A 15751-nucleotide genomic window follows, 5' to 3' on the forward strand; every position below is an offset into this window, starting at 1 on the left:
CGAGGACTCTAATCACTCATCACATTGTTGAATCTTGAACAAATTACATTTTTGTCCACATAACCCCACAAATTTACTAAAGCTACTTTTAATAATAGTTCAAAAACCTCGCAGAAATTTTAGAGCATGCCTGGCATGAATCTCTCCTTTCTTTTTTCTTTTTTACATTCAAAGGGCGTATCTGTATGTTAGGAGGGCTCAAGTGTGTGGCTGGATTACGTTGCGAAGTGCAAATGTGTAGGTATTTAGATCGGAAGATAGCTACCTGTTTGAGTTCTTTCGATGTGTATCAAAGAAAGCGATGACTGGTATGGATTTCTCATATTTTCCAAGCAAGATTTTGACCTTGGCTAAAGGTTGAGCCAGCATGATGTTGGAGAACCCAATTGTTTGGACTTCATAGGGGAATGAGGCAGGATCATCAGAAGAGTCTTCTGATTCTGATGAAGAGTCGTCAAATGTGAAGGCAAGGACTGCTTCATCTGTTGCTTCATTGTCGATGGAAAACAGAGATTCGACATCAGCATTTTCAAGATCATCATCAATGAGAGCCAAAGAGCTCACCATTTTGTCCCTTGCTGCTTTATTTGGACACTGTTTTGCATAGTGCCCCTTCTTTCAGCATATGTAGCAGCGATCAGATTTTCGCTGCCCTCTGAACTTTTTCTTCTTGAAAAATTTTCATTTTTTCCGGTGTGAGAACCTGCCAGATTTTGAAAACTTTGAAAACTTGCCAGGAAATTGGAACTTTCATTTCTGAAAGTGTTTAGACTTTCGGTATGAAGGACGGCCAGTGCACTTCTTGTCTTTGCACCTTTATGGATAAGTCCGGCCGGTCACATGCTTTGTCAAAAAGTTTTCCCTGTTCTTCAAGAGCTCTGAGGAATTTCTGGTGATTGCACAATTTTTTCAAGGCAATCAAAGAGTGCTGGTAAATACCACCAAAGGTTGTTGCATTCAGCGTCAATCCTTTTGTCTGAAGTAATCTTGTTGTCTCATTGCCCAATGGTTCAAGAAAGGAATTGAGAAAGACTTGCTTGAGATTGACATCATCCATGCCGTTGAGAAGATAAAATCTCTGAGACATACGGTCATAATGAATCTCGAGATCTTTCCTTTTGAATGAACAACACTTCATGCTGAGATATTCCTCTCGAACAAACTCTTTTGTGTTGTTGTGGTCACCAAGAAACTCAGTGTGCAGGACTGAGATAAATTGATCAAGGGTTGACAATTGTTTGAGCTGTAGTTGTCGGTATTCATCAAGAGCTAAGTACCATTGACGGAGACGACCAAGGAATTTTGTTGTACACTTAGTAATAACGATACTTAGTGTAGCATTGGGAGAGAGCATAGCAGCAGTGCACCAAGCATGAATCTCATAAAGTTTATCCAACCATTTTGATCTGAAATGTTTTTACTATTGACCATGTATGTGACCTAAATAGCAATTTTCTTGACACGAGTGTCAAGAAAATTTTGTGGCAAGTGCAATGCTCACATTGCAAGTAGAATTGTATTGTTAGTGAAGGTTTTTATTAGATTTCAGTGGTAAGTGCCTTTAGGCACGAGCACAACAGTCGCTAATTTCATTCTTACATTTAGTTGTTATGAAATTTAGAAAAAACTAGATAATAAAAGGCTCAACCATGATATTGTTTCATTCTAGATGATTAATACCTTTGAATTTAATAAAATTAGCTTAATGACAAGTTTTATTTTAATTTTTATGCAATTTTTTGTTGCTTCAAATGCTTTGTAACTTCATTATCTCAACTTGAAATAAAACATGATTCGAAATCAGAACCGCCATAGTCTAATGGTTTGGATTGTTTGGAGGCTTTTCGTTGACTGCCTTGGTTTTGAAAATCTTCAATCCGTGAAAGTAGGCTTGGTTCTTGATTTATCACAAAACTAAACCAATCCGGACCATGCTCAGAGGACCTATGACCCAATCTTTCCTGATTGGAGTAACTTTTCGAGACAGCTATAACCCTTTCGAAACCTGTTAATTCCAAATTAAAGAACGTCAAACCTTGTTTATCGGACAGGTATAACAAGAATAATTGTCCAAGATTTAAAAAAAAAAAATTACAAGAGAGACAGAAAAAAGAGCAAAACAGAAAGTCTAAAAATATTAGTATTTCACAGTAATCCTGGTTTAATGTAAAACCAAATCTCAAAAACCATAAGAACTAAGAAGTATACAAATAAGTAAAACATAATTGGGGAAGTTGTCTTACACGAAAGAAATCAAAGCCTTAACAATTGCCCTTAAGAACAGAATGAAAAAGGAAAAAAAGAACAGAAGGAAAAAGTAAAAGTAAACTGGTCGGAACCAATCTGGAATGGAATGTTAGAGCTTCTGAGCTCGGATCTGAAAACGGTTCCGACAGAAAGCATACGTTCGACTTGACTGGTCTTGGGATTCCATGTAGCCTTCACTTTGTTCAGCCTGCGTTACTTAGGCGATTATACCTGTCCAAACAAACAGAGGAAACTCAGGAAAGAATCAATGGTAACCCTTTGATCATTTTCAATGAGGAGCACATATTAATCCTATTCGACATTTCAACACAATGAGCTTTGGCTTGGATGGGTGACACAGTGCTGAGCCACGTGGTTGAAATGTTTAATGCAACTACTAGTACTCTACTTATTTGTTACGATCGATTGTAGTTAAAATACAGGTTCAATAATTAGTGTAGAATCTGACCGACACATTCGTGTGCGTGTCGTGGGTGTGGGGGTGTCAATGTGTGTGGTGGGCGCGGGTGTGTGTGTGCACGTGTGCATGTGCATGTGTGTTTGTGGATACCAAATGAATGTACAAATGCAAACAGTAACCGAACCCCAACCCTTATCTTCCCAAGAAAAAGTTAAGCATACAGGTGTGAAAATGTCATAAGCAGCATTTGTCCATCGAGAAAAAGGGTAGTTAGATGTTAGCTTACCAATGGAATTGGCATAAGCCACGCGAAAGGGTGAGTACTTGGATAGCTGGATGTTTGTAACATTTTGAACCCTCCAGAAATCTTCACCATGTGGTCGCTCTATTTTCTGGTGGAATTTGTCAGGCATATTCCATACTGTTAGATCTTGTAGGTTTCTGAGGTGTTGAATCCCCAATGGAACCATTTCTAGTTTCTCACAGGCTGCAATATCTAGCGCTCTTAGCTCAGGCATTGATCCTTGCTCCATTCTTACGCTCTTCAATTGTCCTAACATGAGGAGGCCAAGCTTTTTCAGCCTGGGGTATCCTCCATCATCGCAACATAACTCCTTCCCTGCGTAAGCATCACGGAGTTCAAGAACCACCAAGTTTGGTAATCCTTGAAGTGCTTTCAGTGGATCGTCATTCAGATTGGAGTATTGGAGGACTAACTTTGCTAGGTAACTGAGGGAAGGGATCCATTTAGGCAAATTCGGTAATCTGCACTTAAGATACAGGCGTTGAATAAACCGCGGAGGTGTTGAGAGAGAATCTAGATAGAGAAGGGGTTCGGTTGTTCTTATGGACACCATGTATAAAGCGGAAAGGTGCTTTAATTTCTCTAAAGCATAACATAGGTCCATCCCATTCTCTCTTGTCAGTTGTAAGATTCCCAATCTCCTTAGCTCAGTTAGCTTTCCAAACTCTCTCACCATATCACCGTTCCCATTCACTTCTACATTTCCCAACTTTTGTAGCTTTGTCAATCCTCCTATGCCTACTGGAAGGCTCATGCCGTGTGTAAGGGGAAAATGCGTTGATGAATGAAAACTATTGCCATATCCTCGCAACTGGAAAAGATGTTTTAACTTCAATATCCCATGAGGCAGGGTTGATATGACAGTGTGTTTGAGATCTAGTATTTCCAAGTTCTTGAGCTTTCCAATGGACTCCGGAAGCTCACTTATCATCGTCCTCCTCAAACTCAAGTATCTTAAGTGAATCATTTCGGACAACTCCACAGGAAATTCGAAAAGCAGCGTACCATCAAGCTCCAACAACCCTAACAATCTAAAACCCTTAAAAAAGGCCTCCCCCAAAGACATTGAAGACGCAAAAACTAATAGAGATCTGAGGCTAGGAAATCTCATGTCCAACGGGAGCTCCTCACAACTGCCGTGAATTGCCATTCGACGAATCTTCTCATCCAGTGACATTCTTTTATCATTCAGTATCAAAACAAATGACTCATTCGTGGATTTCAACTGGATAATTTCGCGCATAACATCGTGCACGCGACAAGTCCTAACCCTGTTGAAGTAGTCTATTTGCACTACTTGAATCATACTCCTACTAACAAGTTCATTCAGGTATTCCTCTGCAGCCTCTTCCATGGTGAGGCCTCGCTTCTCTTCCACAAATCTTTCAACAACCCAAAGCCGAATTATTTTCATCCGTTTGATTAAATAATCCTCCGGGAAAACACTCAAGTACAAGAAGCAACATTTAAGGTGATATGGTAAGTCTTGGTAACTTAGTAGAAGTATTCTTTCAAGACTCTCAAGGCTGGAGTTACTCTTCATCTCAGAATAAAGGCTGTCATGCACTCTCATCCATTGCAAAACATGTTTATCCTTGTTAGACAACAAGCTGCCTATTGCCACAATTGCTAGTGGCAACCCCCCACACTTCTTTAGTATACTTCGAGACATGCTCTCCAATTCTTTTGGGCAGACACCCTTGCTTTCCCTTCGGAAAGTTTTCATACAAAAGAGTTTCCAAGCGTCTTCCTCTGGCAGAGGTTTGAGACGGAAAACATGACTGAATATGTCTATAGAGGCTGCAACGTCACTTATTCGCGTAGTGAAAACTATTCTACTACCGGAACAACAATCGGGGAGTGCAAATTTCATTAGTTCCCAAGCATTTGTGCTCCATACATCATCAAACACAACTACGTACCTCTTTTCTTGTAAATATTCCTTTAGCTTGTCCACCACTTGTAATTCGCCCATTGTATCAAATCCCTCTGGAATTCTCTCTTTTGTTTCTTCCAACATCTCCTTTAGCGCAGATCGTAGAAGCTCCGCTGCTGTAAACGACTTTGAAACAGTTATCCAAGCATGGCAATCAAAGTACTTCTTAACAACTTGACTATCATAAGCTTTCTTCACCAGAGTAGTCTTCCCCACACCGCCCGTCCCCACCACAGAGATAGCAGTAAGATTCCTCTCTCCTTCTAGAAGCCAAGAAATCAACACACGTTTGGGATTCTCAATTCCCACAACATCAGCTTCGTCTATGAAGAGAGAAGCACGTCGAAGATCATGCCACGTGTTCAATGTAGAAGACGAGCTCGTGGCGTCCTCAATCCTTATAAACGAAAACGCATTCCGTCTATTGGAAATATCCTTGATCTTCATCTTTACGTCCTCTATCTGTCCTGCTAAGCGGTGTCGGGTCCTCAAGTGGCGAATACAGTGAAAGAATCTCTGAAGAGAGAGGACAAAATTACCATTCGACCGCCCCGGTCGAGACGGCAATGACAAGCGGAAAGAGAACTCATCCAGGATGTCCTCGGTATCATGGGCTGCGTCTCTCACTTGCTTTACCCACGTTTCGACGCCTTTTTCTGTTTCAGTTCTTGATTCGGCATCCTGCAGGAAAGATCTCATGCTTTCCAAATCATCACGCAACTCACTAACTCCCCTCCTAACTCCGCCGAGGAATTGAGCTTCCTCTGCTAGGAGCGTTGCCAATTTTTCCACCACCACCTTCACTGCTATCATGGCCATGTCAACCCTTTTCAAAATGGTAATTTTTTCCCCTGGTAATGGATAGGTGTTGGGGATTGATGAAGATGAGATTGGTGAAATTACTGTAAATAGTTAAGTCAAAGTCTTGCCAGTTGCTCACCAGCTACTTTCAAATAATTATATGCATGTATGGTAGTCGTGGCCCCCCTTTGCTATCTAACAGTCCTATAGCCCAAGTGACATTAACAATGACTTTTCGAAAACAATCCCAGGGGTAACCTCAACAAGCTACCGTTCACCTTGTAGTAGTAAATTTTTCTTACTTTTATTCAAATATTTTTAAAAATATTGGAGGCAAGACTAACGTGAATTTTTTTTAAATAAAAACAATACTTAAAAAACTCTCCCAAAAATAGGAATAATGGACTAAAGAGTAAATCTCCCTTTATTTTTATTTTTTTTGCAACTAAAAGCTTATTTTGACGTTTCCTAAAATTAGAAAATAATACCAAAAGCACTATCCTTGTCACCGTGAAGTTTCACTGTGTACTAAGGAGAGTTGGAAACAAGAGTAGACAACCAAAAGTACATTAATTCATTATCTTTAAATGCCTGAGGTGCCGTTTCACTTTTTCAAAAAAAAGATAATTTTAAACTTAAATATAACGAAAATGAAAAAATAATTTTTTAATTTTTTTTTTGCACCGTTTAAAAGATCTCAATTAGATCTATCAAATTAGATCCATATTGATAGAAAAATTATTTGCGTAAACACATAATTTTTGAGCTTGAAATTACCTTCTTTTTGGGGAGGTGCAACGGCACCTCAGGCATTTAAAGATGTTGATAAGAAAAAGGACCAAAAGGTGGTCTCTAGTTTATAGAGTACCTAGTACTAGGAGGTTGGGGACATTCAAGATGGATAATGCTACATCCACCGAGTTTTTTTCGGTGACCAGCCCACCGAATGATGGCCCCACCCCTTAAAAAAAAAAAAAAAAAACAAACAGTGGAAAACAAAAAACAAAACCACGCGAAAACAAAACAACCACAATGCTTGTTCTTCTGGTTCCAAGAAAAAGCGAGAGAGAAAATCAGAACGCAACCACCATGTCCTCCACCTACCTACGCCGAGGACCCCCATCACCACCACGTTCGCCGGCGACCCTCATCACCACCTCCGACCACCACGTCAGTGGCTCCAACTTCGGCGAGCACCCCCAACACCTCGCGAGAATCGCGAAAACCTACGGATTTGTCTTAGATTCAAATTGGGACGCACTCCACCGCCAAGGTCTCTCCTCTTCTTCTTCTTCTCTCTCTCTCTCTCTCTCTGAACTTTCCGATTTGCTCTAGATTCTCCATCTTCAAACCCCCAAAAATTAGGGTTTCGAAAATTGGGGATATTGCAGATTTTTTGTGTTCAGTTTGATTGGGTAAATTAGGGTTTAAAGTTGAGAAACTTTGTGTGCACTGGTCTAATGAAAATTAGTGTTCGAAGTTGAGAAACTTTGTGTGCACTGGTCTAATGAATTAGGGTTCGAAATTGCAAATTTGTGTCCGATTTTCTGTTTACCTGTTTGCTACCTGTTAGTGTGTCTGATTACCTATTCGAAATTGCAAAAAATTTCGGTCTCATCAAATAAGCATTGATTTTTGTTGGAATGAACTGCTAATGAACTCTTTTTGAAAATAAAAACAGAACAAAGTCATGGGTATTTGCTTTGTAGAAGTAACTGAGTAATGTAGGGAATCTTCTTGCTACATTGTACATTAGTTTTCTCCTTTGCCCCACATCTCCCATGTTCCAAACATGTCGTCCTTAGTCATGCTTGATTCATATGGATTAACCATAGGAGCAAACATGACTACACCTGCAAAACAACCACAGATACATCACAACAAACATATACCAGATGATATGATTTTCACAAAATTATAACATCATAGACTTCAACCCGAATAACTTTAGTCCATTGTCATAATTCAAAGAAGCATATTATAGACACTTTTTACTAGATCAGGTACAAATGGCATAAAATAGTGAATAGGACCCTGGCTATAATGCCTCTTTCCCGTATCTTTGTAAGAATGTTCTGATCATGTTTCAATTCTTTGTTGACATTGCTTCTTCTTTTTTTATCTAGGAATGGCTGGAAAAAGGTCCGATTATGTTCTTTTTGTTGGAATAGTCCCTGGAATATATGAAAGTTGGATAGCTTGGAGGGTGTATGTCGAAGTTCATTGCAATGTGCAATTGTCGTCTCAACCTGCTCAACTCCGCACCGATTACCCACCTTTGCTTGTACCTTTGGAAGCAAACGTGGACGGCCATGGTGGTGCAAATACGTGCATGTACATTGCAATGTTCTTTTCCTTTCTCTTTGCTCGGTGCAAATATGTGCAAGCAAACGTGGATGGCCCTGGTGAACATGACTCGGAAGACTCCAAAGGGACCTTGCAAGAAGTGACACTCTAGGCTTTTCTTTTCTTTTTGCTCATTTATTTATTTTTTCTTTTATTGGTGCACTATCCAGGGTAGAAAGCTGATGTAATAATGCTTAGCTTGTGTCTCCTTTTTGTATCCTAATTTCATGACACATGTACCTCACTTGATCGATGTCAATGGATGCTGTACTTTCCTTTACCTTGTGGTTTGCTCATAACAATGCTTGAGTTTATTTAAAGTTTTAAATTTGAATGTGACTGATGATCGTAATGAGAATGACTCGGCGTTGGTTTACACAGGAATTGTGGATTTAAAAATGATGACCCGGCGTGGGTTTTAGACATGATTTGTTTGCTTGACTTGGTTTGCCCAGCTTAGGATTTTATGACTTTGATTTTGTGAATGGTAATTAGGATGAGAAATGCCTGGCGTAGGCTTATAGACTGCTGTTTATTGTTGCTGCCTGTTGTTTGACTGAGACGCTAGACGTCGGGCTGGGACAAAAAACAGGGGAGATGCTGCCCAAAAAATTTCAAATATTGTCCGACAAAAAACAGGGGAGATGCTGCCCAAAAAATTTCAAATATTGTCCTCAGATTAAAAGTATGATATTGTAGTATCCTTTTGAGTCTCCTTTTTTCGAAAGAGCGTTTCAAACGAATACAATTTCCGATGCAAGTTCTGGAACAAGAATTTCACCTAAATCACTCAAACAAGAATCCACTTATTGAGCCAGCATTTGTGGACATTTTAATGTCTGATTAATCTGCCTTCCGGGAGCAAAATATCACGACAAATACTATGCTTTAATAACTTGCCTTACATAGATTTGTGCAACTTAACACAGTTTTTCAAAACCACAATTAGATTTTCAAAGAGAGTAAAAGACACAATCAGATTACTAAACCAGTCACATTACTAAAATAGTTCAAACTATAATCATATTTTCAAAGAGAGCTCTCCACTGCAGTTTCATAAGTTCACAAAACTAATCACCAAATTCTCGTTGTGGCCTAAGACAAATCCATACCCAAAACTTTCAATCCACCAAAAGTAAAACGGGAACTTCAAATGAGAGACACATGTTCGACTCCCATTAAAAGCAAAAAATTCTAACGATCCGAAACTAAGTCGTAACCCACAAAAATGAGAGACACATGTTCATACTCATCAAAAAAGTTTTCTATTGTTCACCATTAGCTCTTGCATTCAAAATTTCCAAAAAACTTTGTTGTCCTCCTCCCCAACCATGTCCTTGACTTCGGTGATTGCTCGATTGTCCTTCCCAAATTTGAGTACCCGATTGTCCTCCTCCCCAAACTTGAGCACCTGATTGTCCTCTCCAAACTTGACTATCAAGCAAACTTGGCATGTTGCTTTGTGAAGTTGGAAAGTTGTTAAAAAATTGGTTGAAACTTGTTCCTTGACTTTGGTGATTGCTCGATTGTCCTCCTCCCCAAACGTGAGTACCCGATTGTCCTCTCCAAACTTGTGCCATAGTTGGTTGCATATTATGGGGCATCATGTTTGGCCACATGAATTGCCCCATATAGCCTTGGAAACTCTGCCCAAAAAAAAAAAATTAACATAATAAAGAAATTTTAGGAGGAACGAACTTAGCAATAAAAAAGTTTCTTACATTTACATTTGCAACGCTTTCTTGTGTCCCAAACACATTGCCATCTGCATTCTCCTAAAATGAGTGAAATAATATAACTATAAGCATTCATCCAACATATGTATATGTCTATCTTAACAAGTATGCAACAAATTTAAAAAAAACAAATAGAGTATGCAACAACAAAATCAAAAACCGTATACCTTCGCCTTTTCGTTTGACAATGTCTTCTTTTTTGGTTCTCTCTTCTTCTTACCAAGTTTTTCAACATAACCTTGCTTTCTTTTCGTTGGCGGTCTCCCTTTTCGACGGAGAGCTACCGGGTCAAGGATCTTCCTGCTCTCTTTGGAAGGTAGAACTCCATCTCCAAGTGGACAAGAATCATTTGGAGTATCGGAAGCCTTATTACTACCACAATCATCCGAACATTCAATCAACTCTCGTTTTAGCTCTCGTAGCCGTCCCATCACCTTATCATACTTCTCTTGAGAATCTTCCGCCAAATCGGCAACCTCATTAAAGAGATTGCACATGTTGTCATGCCGGCGTGCTTCAATTGTTGATGAAGAGTTATCGTAGTTGATTCGAATTTTAGTATGAGCCCTTTTCAGATTTTTTCTCCATCTTCTCAAGACATACTTCTCAGGTACTTTTTGAACTCTTCTTTCATGGAACACCATCAATTGATGTCGACACACCATTCCTCTAAACTCAAATAATCGACAATTACAATTTGCTTCATTGGTCTCACCATTAAACTCGACAATAAATGGTACACGTTTTGTCCATTCCTCTCCAACTTCTCCAAATGTCATGTCTTCTTGTACCTCATATTCTGACCAAACATCACATACTTTTCTTTCTTTCAAAGAACAATTAAGTTTCCCAATAAATTCGGCATGAAACTCTTTAAACTTCGCATGCGTGTAAGCATTTTGAAATTGCTTTTCTAACTCAGCTGCAGTTATGCACGGGATGTAAGAGTGCAAATCTTTCGTATCTTCATATTTCTCATTTTCCACCTTTTTAGCCAATGCATTCCCATATTGCTCTACAAATTGTTTCAAGGTCGTCTTTGAGTTGATGTAACCATCAAAATATGAATTCATACTCTCACTTCTTTGTGTGGATGACATTCCTGCCCAAAATACATCTTTCACAAAAGCCGGCACCCATCGATTCCTCTCTAAGTACAACCCATGTAACCATTCATTATCTTGGAGTTGGTACTTTTTGATGAATACATCCCAAGCATCCTCAAATTCTTCTATTGTCAGTGAATCATAAACTGCATTGCGCAAAGAAGTTGAAATTGATTTATACGCGTCGTACTTTCCCAATTTTTCTGGCACTTTTTTCAAGATATGCCATATGCACCACCGGTGTCGAGTGTTAGGGAGTACTTCTTCTATAGCATTCTTCATGGACATACATTGATCGGTAATAATTGCTTTGGGAGCACATTCCCACATGCATGTCATCCAAGTCTTAAATAACCACGAGAATGACTTGGTGTCTTCATGAGAGATGAGACCACATCCTAATAAAATTGACTGACCGTGATGGTTCACACCTATAAATGGAGCAAAAGGCATGTCATACTTGTTTACCAAGTATGTTGTGTCAAACGTCACAACATCCCCAAACTCCTTACAAGCTGCCCTACTCCTTGCATCAGCCCAGAAAACATTCACTAATCGACCCTCATCATCCAAATCCATGGCAAAAAAGAAGTTAGAATTGTCCGCTTTCATCTTCATGAAATAGCTATGCATTGCCTCAGCATCTCCTTCAACAAGTAATTTATGTCGCTCATTATCCACATAATTTCGGCAGTCTTTGGGAAGAAATGGAAGGTTCTCAGGTCCCCCTGCTTCAATTTGAAGTGAGTCATAAGTCTTGTATGTCTTAATCCCTGCTTTATCATTCAGTAGGAGCTTTCTTTTCACATGTTCATCAAGCACCCTATAGTTCTTGTGAAACCTGGCCTTTCCCGGGCTATTTTCATGATTGTGCTCCAAGGCAACCCGACTTATCTTCCACTTTCCATTTGAGTTTGTAGACAAATTAAGCCGAGCTCGACAATCACATTTTGTTTGTGGTCGTGGTTGGACTGGATTGCTTGTTTTCACCCTCGCCTTTCCACCACGATTGCATTCAAAACATACATGTCTCACGTTTCCATCTTTTCCCTTTTTCGAGTTTCTTCTTGCCACAGCAAATCCCATTTGTTGAGCATATCTTGAGTAATACCGGTAAGCTTCATCTTGTGTATCGAATATCATTCCAACCTTTGGTTCCTCAACTATTTGTTCAGAATTTTCTATTGCCTCCTTTCCATCCTCATTACTACATATCTCATCACAGCCTTGTTTTGAAGAACCACTCGATACCTCTTCTACTACTTGTTCACTGTCTCCACTTAATAACTCTTCTAGTTCTTGTTCATTGTCTCCACTCGGTCGAGGAGGCAGTGTTGACGAAATGGAATCCGACAACATCAAATACGATGGTGATGGAAACGAAAACATCACCTACATGTTCAAAAATTAACTCAACAAGTAAACATTATCACAACTCAGGACAATTATAACATACATAATTATTGCTTAGTACTGTTTATGGGAAACAACTTCAACTAGCATAATTACATGGCAACCACGTCATGATCAAACATAGTTTGAAGCCACCAAAAAATTACTCGTAAAGAGCCCATTGTAGTCCAAAATGCAGTAGCAGTAACAAAAGTGCACTTCCCTTTATACCAAATTGTTATGTGTTTATTTTTGTCATATAAATCAGTCAGCTACATTGAATATAAATCCCATTGAAACCTTTCAAAACAAATAACAATCTCAAGTATAAAATTCACAGAATTAAGGTTCAAAAACCCCTCTTGCCATCCATTATTCGGATATTTTTCAAAAGCAAGACTGTGAAGCGAGCACATATGAACAAAATTATTCGTATAGAGCATAGATGTGCAAACTTGAAGTGGAAACATCCATCAATAAAAGCCGCCTAATTTTTCTCACAAAAAACTGCAAATATCAAATTTTAGGAGGACATGTGTCCATAGGCATCCTGTTCTATCTACAAGTCCTACCATTTATTACAGGAATCCAACTCAAAAATCATATTGCTATGTGTTTGATTTTCCAAATATCCCATTCCCAATTCACCACGCCATTCCAAAGATGGATTTCGCAGCCCACGTGAAACAAGTTTGGCTACCCGATATCAACTTCGAACCCTAATTTATGCAATCAAACTAAACAAAAAAATCTGTAATTTTCCCAAATTTTGAAACTGTAATTTTCAGGGGTTTGAAGATGCAGAATCGAGGGTGAATCGGCAAGTTCAGAGAGAGAGAGAGAGAGAGAGAGAGAGACGTATACCTTGGTGGTGGAGTGCGTCACGATTAGAATCTAGGGCAAATCAGCAGTTTTTCACGTGGTTCTTGAGAGGTGGTGGAGGTGATCGCCGGAGGTGGAGCTGCTGACGTGGTGGTCGGAGGTGGTGATGCGGGTCGTCGGTGCAGGTGGTGTAGAGACCTGTCCCTTCTCTCTCTCTCCCTCGGAACCAGAAGAAGAAGAAGATCGCGCGCTTTTTTTGAATTGTGGGATTTTCGCGTGGTTTTGTTTTTGTTTTCCACTGTTTGTTTTTTTTTTTTTTTTTTAAGGGGTGGGGCCATCATTCGGTGGCTGGTCACCGAAAAAAACTCGGTGGACGTAGCATTATCCATTCAAGATTGCTATGTGCATGTCTACGAATAAAACGAAGTTCGTATTTTGCAAAAGACTTATATCAAGAGATACAACATATTCTTGAAAAACTAAAAAGCTGTCTAAAATTTAATTTGAGAGAAGCTGGTTTAGAAATGTTTTTCGCACCAAATTTTGGACCAATTAGCTTGTTGAGAAATTAAGTATAGATTTTGTACACAAGTTGTCCAGCTCATTAGAGCTCCGGTTGATTAGAGCATCTTCAATGGGTAACTAAATTTGGCTCCTAAAATCGATAAAACTAGATGTAATTTCGTCTGTTAAGTATACGCTAATATAGGTAGTGTATGGGTGCTAGCTCCAATAATGTGGCTAAAGCATTTGTTTAGGTGTATAAAATTACAGATAGATATATAGATGCATATATACATCAAGTAAAGTGGTCCTCACTCACTCTCAACTGCTGTTGAGAAGTGCCTCCCACAAATATCAATTGAGGGAACGTTGTAGCGGAAGAACAACCAGATATCATTCTAAACATATGGGTTCTTGAATTCACAATGTTAGATTATATCGTAATTGATAAGTAAGGAAAAACCTGACAATGTGAGCACTATACGATATACGGACCTGGGAGATAGCAGCCAGCTTCGCCCACAATTCCCAAGGAGACATAGCCTATGACAAGGTGAGGGGATACCGGCTCCGCCTATAGGACGGAGCTGGCATGAGGTCCAAGGACCAGCTTTGGCACTTGATTAGAATGTGATAAATAATATTCTTTGGATATTACTTATCCTAACCAAAGATCCCCAGATGGGATAAACTACAACTAAGGTCCAAGGACCAGCTTTGGCACTTGGTTAGAATGTGATAAATAATATTCTTTGGATATTACTTATCCTAACCAAAGATCCCCAGATGGGATAAACTACAACTGAAATCCTACAGGATAAGGAATGCTATAAGATGAGATAAGCGCTAACCATCCCAGATGTACATGGACTCTTAGTTAAGGCAGGACTCCTCCTCACCCCAAGCAGGTGATCCGGAATACAATCCTACGAGGACTTTACCTCCCAAACAAGATGCCTATAAATATGATGGTAGAACTCCAATAAAAGGTACGCAATCCTAAACAGAGAACCAAAAAATACTCTGAGGTATATTACTGACTTAGGCATCGGAGGGTGGTTGGCAAGTCACCACCCCGGTGACACAGATATGATATTATATGATGTAATTTTCTTGATCCCATTGATTTCATTTTGATTCTAATTGATTCCGATTGTATTATAATTAGAATGATTTTCTTTCCATAGTTAGGCGCTCTCCGTTGTATAAATAGAGGTCTCATTATATACTTTTATTATCGAATTCAATTGAATACAATTCATTATTTCATTTCCTTTCGTTCTTTCACATGGTATCACAAAGCTACGGTTCTTAACCTAGCTACATCTCCACCGTCATCCTCTTTCAGAACCAAATCAGTCTGTTCTCCAATTCAAGGTTCCCTCACAAATCAACTCCACCACTGAATCCCACGTCTTCGTGTTAAACCAAAACCCACTGTTCAGAATTTCCTATCAAACTACCGTCTGCCATATTCACGGAGCAAGCAAACAACTTTTGCTAATTACCGTAATCACCAACTACTGACTTGATTATCAACAGCATCCAAACTCCCTTTGTCCAAATCCATCTGTCAGCCCTATCATTACACCTAGGGCTGCAAACGAAACGAGCCGCTCGAGAGTAGCTCGCAGCTCGGCTCGGTAGTGGCTCGTTCAAGCTCGGCTTGGAAGTTAAACGAACGAGCTCGAGCCGATTTTTTCAGCTCGTTTTATAAATGAGCCGAGCTCGAGCTAGGATAAGCTCGGCACGAGTCGGCTCGCAAGCCGAGGTATATATATTTAAGTTTAGAATTTTTATTGTTATTTCATAATTTGTTCTTTCCATTTTTACTTTCCAATCAACCAAGGGAGGCTAGAGCACAAGCATACTAATACACCCCCCCCCCCCATAGGAAAATGAAAGATATATACCTTCACAATCAAAATATTTTTGGTTGCATTAGGCCTATGCGATGATATATATACATTTTTCGTTAGTCCGTTGAGACTCGTGAACAAGCTTGAGCTCGAGTCAAGCCAAGGCCCACTCGGCTCGAGCTCATGCTCGTTAAAAACTTAATAAACAAGCTTGAACATTGTAAAGTGACTGAGTCGTTCCGTGTCAAAAATAAATTTATAAAAACTTGGAGTTAAC

General features: G+C 39.4%; 3 protein-coding genes across 3 annotated transcripts; 1 reads left to right on the forward strand and 2 right to left on the reverse strand.

Annotated features, from left to right (window-relative positions):
* Positions 1-2110: 2110 nt before the first annotated feature.
* On the reverse strand, positions 2111-5852 carry LOC131301547 (disease resistance protein RPM1-like). The gene is made up of 2 exons (XM_058327909.1): positions 2955-5852; positions 2111-2478 (listed from the first exon to the last, which is right to left on the reverse strand). Exons 1-2 carry the CDS (start codon positions 5725-5727, stop codon positions 2465-2467), a joined length of 2787 nt encoding a protein of 928 aa, XP_058183892.1. The 5' UTR covers positions 5728-5852; the 3' UTR covers positions 2111-2464.
* Positions 5853-6750: 898 nt separating this feature from the next.
* On the forward strand, positions 6751-8308 carry LOC131301552 (uncharacterized). Its single transcript, XM_058327915.1, has 2 exons — positions 6751-6982; positions 7836-8308. Exons 1-2 carry the CDS (start codon positions 6799-6801, stop codon positions 8165-8167), a joined length of 516 nt encoding a protein of 171 aa, XP_058183898.1. The 5' UTR covers positions 6751-6798; the 3' UTR covers positions 8168-8308.
* Positions 8309-9943: 1635 nt separating this feature from the next.
* Positions 9944-14155, reverse strand: LOC131299542 (protein FAR-RED IMPAIRED RESPONSE 1-like). Its single transcript, XM_058325130.1, has 3 exons — positions 14079-14155; positions 13935-14013; positions 9944-12289 (listed from the first exon to the last, which is right to left on the reverse strand). The coding sequence occupies exons 1-3, from the start codon at positions 14153-14155 to the stop codon at positions 9944-9946; spliced, it is 2502 nt and encodes an 833-aa protein (XP_058181113.1).
* Positions 14156-15751: the final 1596 nt, after the last annotated feature.

Source organism: Rhododendron vialii, chromosome 9a (assembly GCF_030253575.1).
Source record: "Rhododendron vialii isolate Sample 1 chromosome 9a, ASM3025357v1".
NCBI classification, from domain to species: Eukaryota; Viridiplantae; Streptophyta; class Magnoliopsida; order Ericales; family Ericaceae; genus Rhododendron; species Rhododendron vialii.